Here is a 12,724-nt window from a genome sequence, read left to right as displayed (position 1 = left end):
ACAGGTGTTTAGCCGAGGTGCGTGTATTCATGACGCATATGCAGTGGAGAGCGGAGGATTTCACACGGTCGGTTTGTGTGCGAGGTAATCCTCTCCGGCCCTTACTTTCCCCCTCCCTCCTGGATCAAACCCTCGCCTTTAATTGGCCGCCTTGTTATCGAACATATCTGTCACGCTCTTGCCCTTTTCCCTCTTTGCTCCCGCTGTTTCACCCGCTTTCATGTGATGAATGGGGCCGGTCCTTCCAGCAAGGCTGCTGGTCCTGAACCAGATCAGCCCGAGGTGGTTGGTTAATCCCGGGAGGAAATGTGGGTCACTAGTGTCTATTTTTAACCGTGTCGGCTGAGGGAAAACCCAGGTAGAGTAGTGAGGATGTCCCAAATGTCAAATACAAATGGCCTGAGCCCATTATGGCATCTTAAAATGTGTTGTGTTGTCCATAACCCAAACATATTCAATTCACCATCATAAAACTCTCATCAAAAAACTAGTGAATATTCATATTTGAGGAGCTGGAACCAGTGTATATCCATTCATGCTCATAAAAATGACGAGTTGCCGCCTTCTTTCACCTCGATGTGTTGTCGAAACGGTGGTCGACCTCGAGCGGCGTGTGATTCAGAGGTATGAAACTGTGAGCGATGAGTGTTGATGAGCGGAGGCGCGGGAAGCCGTGACTCACGTCTCCCCCGGGTGCTCCTCGGGGTGCACCGCGGTCAGAGAGACACTCTTTCTTACAACTAATGCCTATTGATTTCCTTTCTCACACACACACACACAGTGAGCATGTTGTTTCCACCCGCTAGACGGGAGTCAGACGGGGTCTGTCAACAGTCGAGATGCTCCGGCGTCAAAACCACGTGGAGCAGCTGTGCCACATTTCCATATTCAGTCAGATTTAGTAGATTTCGGTTGAATCTGGAGCCATTAAGCTGCCGTTGTCATGCCTCGTGATTTGTGGCTTGTGGCTCGCCTTTTGTGGAGCAATCATCTCCAACACAAGGAGAAAACGCTGAGGTTTGGCTGACTTTTTGTTGTCTGCGGGGGGATAATCGCTGCGTGTGAGTGGACGGCCCATTTCCTAAGTCTCCGCGGAGAGGCCGAGGGCCTCCTCAGTCCGCCTCGCTCATTATTCATGAAGTGGCTTTCACTGTTTTTTCTCAAAAGCAATCCCCACTCCAATTGACTGGACGGAGACGTGCATTATTCATGCTTGTTTGTGTGTACGTCGCATTGCGTTCTCGGCCTTCTGTGCTGGTTCGATGCGCCTGAAGATAGACCAGCACTACCTATGAATGTGTATGCAGAGAATGTTCTTCTCAAATCAAACTTAAAGGAATTATACACAGATTTGAGAACAAGTTTGACTTCCCTCGCATGTGCAAACCAGCTCGTGTCCCCGCGGAGACATATAGACATCTTCACCCTTTGACCTTTTGAACCCAAGCCGTTGCATTCCACCGTCTGGTTTACAGCTCATGGGATGGGTCGCTCGTGATGCAGCGAGCGGCCTATTATTAGTCTGCGAGTGAATGTGTTTGGCCCTTTCCTGCTCCCAAGACAACCTGAGCATTCTGCCTCCCGTTGTTCTCGCTTCAGCTCGTTCTCTGGCTGTTTTACCTCCCGAGGCCCACTCCACCCCCCTCCGTCTAAAGTGATCACAGTGCATCTCCTACTCTGCTCGCTGATACGCTCCTTAAAATAGGATTCGTCTCCAACGGTAACGGCGCCTTCGGTTGGTGGATGTTCTCGCGGCTCATTATCAGTCCTCAGAGCCGCGTCGGCAGCCTTTTATGACCGCTGTGTAAAGAGTTCTTATCCTCCTTGTCGTAGCGCCTCCGACGCCGCTGACCTTCATTATCTGCGGATGCAGTCGGACCCAGTTGGCGGTCGGCTCTGTTTACATTTCCCACTTCCTATCTCCGATTCTTTTCTTTTCCTCACGTGCGTGGAAATAACCTCCCGTGACCTTTTTGTCGAGCTGACGTCAAAAAGCAAAAAGAAATAATAATGTGAGCTGTAGGAAAATGTTAGCCTGTCTGATGCAGGGCTGTATTCCAGAGCACAGTTCAGACAAAAGCTATCTCTAGTCATATTTTCAATCCTTTGATAGCCTTGATTCACTGTAAACCGTCCACAAATCACTTGAGCCAGTTTGTATCATATTTCCAGGATGACAACTGGGGCGAGACCACCACCGCCATCACGGGCACATCGGAGCACAGCCTCTCCCAGGAGGACATCGTCCGCATCACCAAGGACCTGGAGGACAGCGTGGGGCTGGACTGCCGCCGCTACTTCGCCCTGACCCTGGCCGTGATCCTGGGCCTGCTGGTGTTCCTGACGCCGCTGGCCTTCCTGGTGCTCCCCCACCTCCTCTGGCCGGAGAAGCTGCAGAGCTGCGGCACGGCCTGCGAGGGCCTCTTCATCTCCGTGGCGTTCAAGCTGCTCATCCTGCTGCTGGCCGTCTGGGCGCTCTTCTTCAGGCCGCCGCGGGCGGGCCTCCCGCGGGTCTTCGTGTTCCGGACGCTGCTCGCGGTGCTGGTGCTGCTCTTCGTCGTTTCCTATTGGCTGTTCTACGGAGTCAGGATACTCGACTCGCAGGTGAGTTAAGAGCATGAAATATAAAAGCTATCATTGCATGTAAGTGCACAGGAGCTAAAAATATACATGGAAATTCAAGTCAACAACACATATTTTCTATAGGGGCTCATATGTTGCAGACATTAATATTTAATGCCTTCAGGAGCAAAATCACAAACAACCCAAACAGATATTGGGTCTCCCAGTGCTGCGTGTTGTCGTAAGCTAAAATCCCTGATGGTCTCTCATTCAGAATGCATGGAGGAAAACACTTAAAAGCTTGCAATCCTTTGAAATGCATCTAAATATTCATATGCTCTACATCTTGTCTTACATGAATGCGATCCCCTTTTTTAAAATCCCTGCAGGAGTGTTTTGTTTGGAAAATGTCTTTACACGTATTTGGTGTATGCCGCGCGTATACGATGGTAGAAATGACCCGTTGAATGGATTGTCGGCAGGACGAGAACTACCAGGGCATCGTGCAGTACGCCGTGTCGCTGGTGGACGCCCTGCTCTTCATCCACTACCTGGCCATCGTCCTGCTGGAGCTCCGGCAGCTCCAGCCGTGCTTCTCCGTGTGCGTCACGCGCTCCACCGACGGCGAGATGAGGCACTACAACCTGGGGCAGCTCAGGTGAGACGCACCACAGCAGACACAATATCTATTCAGGTGATTCACCTGAAACAAATGATACATAGTTCACCTTCCCCCGTCTTTTCCGAAGCCTGTCCTCGGAGAGAAAGTAATTTTTTCCACTCATCCGCTGTAGCCGCTTTCTAGTTCTGGCTTTCCTGCCAACTGTGTCTGATGGCACGGTGCCCAAATACATGTCTAGTCTGAGGCGGGGAATACATAACGCTCCACTTCATTACCCAGAACACCTCTGCGCATGCAGAGGAGAAGAAGACGGAAGGTATAGAGGGTTGATGAGAGCGAGGGAAAAGAGACCGTGTGGGCGAGATGAAGGCAGCAGAGATAGGGAGAGATCTGGAAACTGGGACACCTCAAGTGAGATCGACAGGGAAAGGAGGAGGGAAGTCACCGGCTACATGTTCCTACAGGATTCCTCCAAGAAACTGAGGGACAAGAGTGGTGATCAAGTAGGACGGGAGAGAAAAGCCAGAGATGGAAGAAAATGCAGAGACAAGGAGACGGGCAGACAAAGTGGCTGATAAGGAGGGGAAATTGTGCCGGGAGGGGAAGAAGAAAAAAAAATGAGAGGGTGGGGAAGACTTCAGAGAGGAAACTCCTCAGAAAGGAGCTGAGGGTGGAGAACAGAGGGGAGACCCAGGAGACGAGGCAGAATAGAGGAGGAGGGATTAATAGTTAATGGGAGGGTAGTGTTGAAGAATCCTCAAATTTATGTGGGAAGGAAAGAAAGGAAGTGTGTGTGTGTGTGTGTGTGTGTGTGTGTGTGTGTGTGTGTGTGTGTGTGTGTGTGTGTGTGTGTGTGTGTGTGTGTGTGTGTGTGTGTGTGTGTGTGTGTGTGTGTGTGTGTCAGTCAGAAAGAACAGCTCAGACTAGATCAACCAGGTTTTTATGACCTTACTGTCTCAGAGGAAAAACAGGAAGATCCCCCCCCAGTCTCACATACAGGCAACTCATAAAACATGATGGATTTATAGATGGGCTTCTTTTAGGACAGGGTGGATGGAAACTGTGAAGCTGAACCGGCTGAAAAGTGTATTAATATTCATATTGATTTAGCATTGGTAGAAACAGGTCAGTCTGTGTGTGTGTGTGTGTGTGTGTGTGTGTGTGTGTGTGTGTGTGTGTGTTCGCTGGCTTCCTTGGGGGTGTTGTCCTTCTGTAAGCTGTGCCATTCATGGCGCTTGGCCGGCAGCAGGCCCGGCCTCGCTCTGTTGTCCGTCTGTGACTGTAAACACACGGCTAATTAGTCCTCCCTGCAGACTGCAGCGCAACATCTGGTCACACACACACACACACACACACACACACACACACACACACACACACACAATGGACACGGAGCAACACAAACATCATGCGGGGAACCTCAGACATTCTCCCGAGCCAGACTCTCATGTACATCCTCCACTAACAGGCGGCGGCTGCTTTCATCCCCGTCTTGCTGGCGTCCATGTTTTTGCGTTATCATAATGGGGAGCCAGCCTGAAGGCCGTCTCTGTCTCCCTGGCCTTTGATGCCAATCTGAAGGCTGGAGGAAACCCTTTTTTTTCTGTCCCCTTGTCAGACCAGACGAGTTGAATTTGAACGCATTCCTTCCAGCCAGAGGGTGGGGGTTAAACACATTCACTGCTGGGGACTTCCCAGTTTGCATTCCCTGACTGGTCAGTCCCGAGCAGCAGCGTCGGAGAAGGCGATCTGCTGTTTGCGTGTTAAGATGCTGCTGGCTTTGTGTGGTTTCAGTGGCGTTTTGCTCGGCTTAATCATTGATGGAAGTTGGGAAGTGGCAGGAACTCTGACTCAGCACTTACACAAGTGGTCAGGGAACAATGGTGCCGTCTGTTTCAACGCTGAACGCATGAGAGTTAATCAGAGTCGCTATCAGACGGCAGATTTCACTTTAATACAACATTAAACTATGGAAATGCTTCATCAAAGTGTTTATAATGTTAAATAAATCATAAAAAAAAGTCAATTTGCAGAGATTTAGCTGTCTTGTATTATTTAAAGAAGTATAATATGTACTTCAGATGCATAAAAATGACTGGGCCTATATTATATATTTAATGTTGAGTACTTACATCATCCCAAATGCTTGGGAATATTTACAAACCCTGAGAAATCTGTCATTTTAATCATGGTAACGGTGAACCGTATTGGAGAAACACCGATTTTTAGCAGTAGAAAATGTAATATTGTTTATTGGAACACAATCCAGTATGCAAATGAACTAGTATGAATAAAAATCCTGAAGAATCCATAGAATCCTGACAAAACAGCCCAGGGCTTGGGAAATTACCTGCTTGACTGAATTGAATTGTTAGTAATTTAAATGTTTCCGATCTTAGAAAAGATTGCGTTTGACCTTCTTGGAGGCGTTGCAGTGCACCTTTTTGTTTTAATGATTCTCTATTTCAGTTTTTCATTTAACTACTGATGCCGTGAAATCCTATAGATGAACACGAACGGCCCCCTATCCTCTTTTCACAAGTGGTGTATTTTTAGTCGACCCTCCCCAGATGGCGAAGCAGTCAGAATGAAAGCTTCTTCCGAGGAATCTGAAGTCCCAAAAGGTCAGAAAGTATACGGACGTGATTCCACCGGCTCCATAATGCGATCCTCCGGCCGGGCTAATGGGAAGCGCATGTGCCGTTGTTCATGTACATTGAGTTAGCGCCTCACGTGGCTTAAAGAATGACACAAAGGGGCCACAGGGTCGAGTCCAGCCACACGCAATCCAAATGAAAAGGGTCCAATGTTAAGCAGACGAGCGGTGGTTAACAGCTGTCGGCCAAACGCAGGTCACAGGCGTTTCAGCAGCAGCGGAGGCTGATTTATGCCTTGTAACGTGTGAGAACACCCTGCTTTAATAGTGCTGTTATGAAGGACAAGACCCGGCACGCCGTCTGATCCACATAGAGGATCAGGATGTGGGCTCCTGCTCCTAAAACCTGCCTTTCACACGTGCTAGAAATGCAACAGAAAGAGGCGAGGTGAGATGGTTTTAATAGCAGGATTCAAGAATTCATGCGTTTTTTAACCACTCAATCTGACGTGGATGTAGAAACTCCATTCTGGCTTTAATATTTCACACAACCAGGCTCTTATTCAACATTTAAACCCCCGCTTCAACTTCCCTTGAAGCCTTTCTCACGTTTTTTGACATCGGTGTGTTGGACTGGATGTTCAAAAATGTACTTTTAACTTCATTCCTACAATTTTCACACTTCAAACATAATATCAGGCCAAAATGGAAGGAAGTGGCTGCTCTTTAATAAATAACAAATATTTCTACAACCTCACTTTCTTAGTGTAGCGTCAGCTTTTCAAAAAACCCTTAAAAATATTCCACATCTTATAAAATTCCCACTTTTTCAACTATTTCTACTTATTATTAATAATTATACGCCTTTTCTAGTTCATCTTCTTCCCTTCCTGTTCCCCGTGATGGTCGGTTATTTTCTCTATTTATCAGACATTATCTTCCGGCTGTTGTTTTTGGTGTTTTTGGCGGGAATTTCCCACGAAAGGCTTTAATTTCAGAAATACCGTTAGATCTTTGAGTTTGCCGTTTCCTGCCTCCCTCTCATCCTCCTTCAGCATCCTCCTCTCCTTCTGCTGTTTCATCTTTGATCGTTTCGTGATGATGTGTCTCATAAAAGTCCTGTTGTTAATTCTGAAATCAGTGTTTCTCAGCAGATGATCCTTGTGTTTCATCCTCCGGCTTCCTTCTCCTCTGAGTCCAGCATGCAGGGTTGTAGCATCGCTCTTTGTGGAAAAACGTCCCGTGGCTAATCCTCCTCACGTTCTCCTCTCCTTTTATAAAAAAGCTGGACTTCTCACACTGGCACGGCGCCACCTGGATTTCACCGGGAGACTAACGCTCCTTTAATCTCTCCTCGTCCGCAGCATTCAGCGGGCGGCCCTGGCCATCTTGGAGCACTACTACTGCGACTTCCCGGTCCATAACCCGGCGCTGCTCTCCGCCTCTAAATCCCGCGCCGCCAAGCACCTGGCCGGCCTCAAGGTCTACAACGTGGATGGTGAGTTCCCAGCAGCCCCAGCTGAGGGTGAGTGGGATGATCTTTCAAGTCCATTTTTATGTCTGTACTAACATATATGCTGGGGTTATACTATCAGTTATTTATCCATCAGAAAAGTAGTAAATAATGTAGCGTTACTTCTTTGAGGTTATTGTAGTTCTGCAGCTTTTATTCTCTGTCATAGTGTTAAATACTGCTTGTATATGCAAGATTGCTCCAACTTTTTGCATATTTTTCTGCAGCGATAGTTTATGTATTGACGAGTGACGGATCGTCACCTCAAGCAAGTTTAGTTCCAAGTTTCATGTCTCTGCAAGTTGATTTTCCATACATTGCTGGAACGGCTGCCCGGAAGGGAGGAAATAGATCCGCAAACTTTATGATAGCTGGGGAATTGTCGGCGGTGATGTCATAAATCAGAGGTGATTTGTAGTCTGTGGGCTTCGACATGCAGAAATGCAAGATTTTGAGATCCGCCTCAGTGCTCTCTCCTCTCCTTGTGTGTCTCCTTGCCGGCCCTTTAAGACGCCTTAAGAGCTAAACTGAAAGCCTACCTATTGGACAGTAAGTAAACACAGCGCTGCTCCCGACACAAGCACCCTCACGGACTGCTGGTGGTTAAACCTCCATCCTCGAAGCCAAGCCTCTCATCACACAGTCACACCCTCCTCTTCACACACCCTCCTCTTCACTCTTTGCATGCCACAGGTTGATGAAAAAGTTCTGACGCCAGCCGGGAGAATGTAACACAAACCCTCTATTTTAAATTACTGCTCCCCCTTAAGTGTACTCAAGCTTCCCTTAAGTGCACTAACTTGACTCCCTCTTCGTTTTCCCCTTTTCTTCTTCTACCATCCGTCTCCTTCTTCCTTCCGCCTCCTCTTAAATGTTAGTGGGCGACGACGGCGGAGATTGCTGATAAATCAATAGCTATTACGCCGCCGGTCTTGTCGTTTCTCTCTCAGGTCTCATCCTCCTTGATTTTCATCCCACAGCGGCCGCTCGGGGAGCTCGCTGTCTTTCTGCTGTAATAAATAAGTGGAACTCGGGGGTCAGACAATAATCTTCCCTTGATTAAAGAGTGGTGAAGCCCCGAGCACAAAGCGGCCGTAACACTCAATTACACTCGCTCCGAACGGGTTGCAGGTGATTTCATGACGCCTGACAAGCGGTTTGTTCTCCATATCGTTTGCTCCCCTTGAGATGTTTGAGTGAAAACGAATCCCAGAAGATTTTTTTCTTTCTTTTTTCCAAATAAATCCTACAATATGGAAGGTTTCTGAAAAAATTCAGGGCTGTATATACAATGAATTCTCTGTTTACTTGCTCCCGACATGGCAACACATGGCTCTCATCCGTCTCCCCCATAAATCCCATGTAAGTGCAGTGATACCCAGGTCGTGCTGAAGACTCCCCCCCCTCTCCCTCCATGAATTATTCTCTTCATGCCCCGCATTAATAATTCACCAGCTCTGCCTTCTTTTAACCTGCATTAACATCAGCAGCCTCCTCTCCTAAATCCCCAAAATGTAAACTCTTGAAGTTGCCCCGAGTCACTTTATTTAATTGGACTCCCGAAGGCAGAAAAAGGGAACGCTTGAATATCGACGGCAATTTGTGGGCGAGTGGTGCGTTTTTTAAGATCTTCCGATGATCACCGCGCTCGGACCAATTAAAAATGACGACTCCGCGCGGCTGCTCATGTCGGCTCCTGGGGTTTTAAAATTGCCGGTGATAAAAGGAAATGGGCCGCGGTTTTATGTGCGTCGATAATCTACCCCTCCACTCTAAAAGCACGTTGCACTTTATGTCATCACCGAGGATTTCTTTGTTCTTGACTTTCGCCGCGATGGATTTACCTTTGAGTAACAGCTCCTCGTCTTGTGTCTTTGTGCTGACAGGTCCGGGGAACAACGCCGCAGCAGGACTGGCCCACTCCCAGTCCCGAGCCATGATCGCAGCCGCCGCCCGCCGCCGCGACACCAGCCACAACGAGCTGTACTACGAGGAGGCGGAGCACGAGAGGCGCGTTCGCAAGCGCAAAGCACGGTAATCCACCTCAACGGGGCTAACGTTTCCATGAATCACACTCAACGCTCTTAAGTGACGCTTTCGCTGTCTTCCTCCCAGACTGGTGGTGGCGGTAGAGGAGGCGTTCACGCACATCAAGCGCATGCAGGAGGAGGAGCAGAAGAAGGCGCCGAGCGACGTGATGGACCCCCGAGAGGCGGCGCAGGCCATCTTCCCGTCCATGGCCCGGGCCCTGCAGAAGTACCTGCGGACCACCAAGCAGCAGCACTGCCACAGCATGGAGAGCATCCAGCAGCACCTGGCCTTCTGCATCACCAACAACATGACGCCCAAGGTGCCTCCTCTGACCGCCACATGTGCATGTAACGATTGTGTGTTGTCATTCTAAGATGTGTGTTTGTGTCCCGGCCAGGCGTTCCTGGAGAGCTACCTGGCCCCGGGTCCCACCCTGCGCTACAGCCGGGACCACTGGCTGGCCCGCCAGTGGACGCTGGTCAGCGAGGCGTCGGTCACCAGCGGCCTGAAGGACGGCTCCGTCTTCGTGCTCAAGTGCGCGGACTTCAGCCTGGTGGCGACGACCAAGAGGATCCCGTACATCCAGATGGCGGAGGAATACATCGACCCCAAGTCGCACAAGTTCGTCCTGCGGCTACAGTCGGAAACCTCCGTGTAGCGCCGCGGCGTCCCGTCCCGTCGCTCTCAAATGTTTTGCGTTTGCAGTTTTTATTTGTACTTTTATATTATATATGAATCTGTGTCATACAATCATGTTTGAATATATTGGTCTTTTTTTTGTAACGTCTGGATGGAATGAGAAGAAAGCAGCGGGTCTTTTTGTGTCGACCTTTTTTTTCCCGTTTGAGATGCTGGAGCCAAACGGAGACATTTCTGACATCCAAACAGACAAAACCACTAAGGGCTGCGACGGTGTGACTTCAACACTTCAATCAGACTTTGCAATAAATGCACATCTACGTACGTTCCTCAATGAAAAGGATGAAACACGTGATCATAAGACGGTCCACTGTCTCCTCGTCACGACTTCTACATCGGCGGAGCTCCGGACAAATCCTTTTGTTGACAGTGGAGATGTCAAACTCCGACCCCTGACCCTGGACTGCGGATTCCAGCAGCCAAAGTGGGACGCTTTCAGACGCTTGGCTGCACGGGGCTTCTCAAAATCAGAACTATTTCCACTCCGGGGTGAACTCACAATGATCCGGATCATAAGAGACGCAGGACGTAATGCCCAACAACATTTGCCCTGCCTCGTCGGTTCAGTGACCTTCTCAGGGCTTTCATGTCTGAGGGATCTGATGCCCGAGGAGGAGAGACGGATGTCCCAAATATAAAGTACTACTGATTACTCCAGATGTGGGAATGTAAATACCGTAAATTCTCATATAAAAGCCGCTAATAAACAACAGAAATATTGTTTTCACACTCGATCGATGTTCAGCCACCATCAACAAAGCTCAACACTCCCTTGGTTTTTTTTCTCCTTATGTTTATTTTGTTTTCACACACTGCAGACTGCAAGACTTTTACTGTGAAAATCCTGGAGGAAGTGTTGAGCTTCATTCATGGCAGTTTTAACATCCTCGAGGAGGAAAGTGGAGCGTTGACATACAGAGTTTACAACACAAATGCCTGAGAATTTACAGTATTTATCATAGAACTACACATTTCAGGTCTCACAGGGTTTTTGCTGGTATCTCTAGAATACGCAACAGATGTTAAAGAACCAACAACAACTGGGTGGAACCTCCCTCCCAACTGGACCGTCTGGTTTCCCTTCGTCGTCTCACCTCTGTTGTCTGACTCACATGTAAACCCCTCGAGGTCGGCGTCTGTTTGGAATGATTTCTTGATGAATCACTTAAACGCCAGAAGAATCCAGTTAAATGAAGCTAAAAGCACACCTTTAGGTCATCACGTCCCCGTCCAAACGGATCTAGATTCACCAAAAGTAGTAAAAGAAGAAGTCATACTGGGAACGTCTTCTGTTGCTCAGAGCAGCGTTGTCCCCTGCTGCCCCCTGGTGGCTGAACTTAACACGGCAGGCAGCAGCAACATGTTTTCTTATTCTTTCACTGTACACTTGTAACTGAAAAAAAAAAACACTGTTTCCTGCAAACAGCTTATTTTTTGTTTGTTTTGGTCACGTTTTTGTACTGACAGATGAGCTTTGTATGATCCCAATGTGACTGTGCCTCCTGTTTTTACACTGTAACTATTTATGTAAACCAGCATGTGTGTATGTATGTTTGTGTATGTGTGTATGTATGCCATTCCAGATCACACGACCAGCCTCCCCCCCCCCCCCCCCCCACCTTCTCCTCCACTCCACCACCATCTGTTGCGCTGTTGCCAGGTAACTCCTCTGGCGCGTTTTTTTATTTTATTGGACAGCTCCACGATGATGACGTCACATGGTTCAGTTTCACAGTGTTTGTAAAAGGAAAAAAAATAAACATTTTTATGGACATTTGTAAAAGTGCTGTATGGGATTGGATCGGGCAGGTAAAGGGGGGACGTGAAAATGAAAATCCAGTGTGTAGCATCTGTTAGCTGGGGATGTGTTAGCAGTTTGACGCGTCTATGGTGTATTTTTGTACTTGTAAAATGATAATTTAGGTATTTTCCACATATTTTTTCATGTAAAAGATGCAGCTCTTTAGATTTGTCCAATTCTTCTCCAATCAAACTGCATGGTATTTTTTGTAATCACATGAACAGTGTCTTTCACTAACCCTCTCCCATCCTTCCAGACTTCCTCCCCGGCTACAGCCATGCTAACACTCTCTCTCTGCCCATTAAGACTGTCCCCGCTCTGTGACACGCCGGAGCCAAAATCCAGCTTTCCCTCCCTTGATTCGGTGGCTTTTTTTTGCCGCAAACCTCGCCGGTAATTGGCTTGCCGTCAGCCTGTCAGGGTGGCGCGGCCGGGCCTTGTGGGTAAATGAATGTCTGTGTCCGGCGCTGAAAACAAACAACCTCATACCTCGGCGAGGCCGCCTGTCGGAACTCATCTGTCCCCGGCTTAATCCCCCTCCGGTGCTCGTCGGGACGAGCAGGCCGGAGAAGGAGGCGGGAAATGAGCATTTGCATCTAAATGGAATGTTTTACCTTCCTTCGGTCCTCGCGTAATGACTCAGTCGTGTGGTTCTGACCAGAAATCTCCATCTCCCGTCTTTTGTTCTGTGCTGTCCTCCCTCCTCTGGCGGGAGCGAGGAGGTGCTTGCACCATGTCTGCTCCCTTGTCCTCAGGAGACAGCGCCCCGGCGTCTTCTTGCCTCGGGTCGCCTTTAAACGCACTCTTGTGTGTTGTGATAACCTCTCAGATATACGAGTAAATCCCACACCGTGATCCAAACATCCTGTTGACACGCTGCATCACATCCACCTCCGGGGG

The 12,724-nt window shown here is 48.6% G+C and overlaps 1 protein-coding gene across 3 annotated transcripts in view; it reads left to right on the top strand.

The window, feature by feature from the left end:
* The window catches only part of LOC311009586 (vang-like protein 1), a 67,935-nt gene extending 56,140 nt beyond the window's left edge, over positions 1–11,795 (top strand). For 2 of the 3 annotated variants that reach the window (XM_084003861.1, XM_084003860.1), the window contains 6 exons: positions 2,173–2,604; positions 3,045–3,220; positions 7,145–7,305; positions 9,180–9,327; positions 9,409–9,643; positions 9,722–11,795. In XM_084003861.1, the coding sequence (XP_083859987.1) occupies positions 2,173–2,604; positions 3,045–3,220; positions 7,145–7,305; positions 9,180–9,327; positions 9,409–9,643; positions 9,722–9,982 (1,413 nt within the window). In that variant the 3' untranslated portion in view covers positions 9,983–11,795. The remainder of the gene's footprint in view (positions 1–2,172; positions 2,605–3,044; positions 3,221–7,144; positions 7,306–9,179; positions 9,328–9,408; positions 9,644–9,721) is intronic. The other variant, XM_084003862.1, reaches the window with a different exon arrangement.
* The last annotated feature ends 929 nt before the right edge of the window (positions 11,796–12,724 follow it).

This window comes from Eutrigla gurnardus (assembly GCF_963514095.1).
Source record: "Eutrigla gurnardus genome assembly, chromosome: 24".
Classification (NCBI taxonomy): Eukaryota; Metazoa; Chordata; class Actinopteri; order Perciformes; family Triglidae; genus Eutrigla; species Eutrigla gurnardus.
This window is presented reverse-complemented; position numbering and strand designations above follow the sequence as displayed.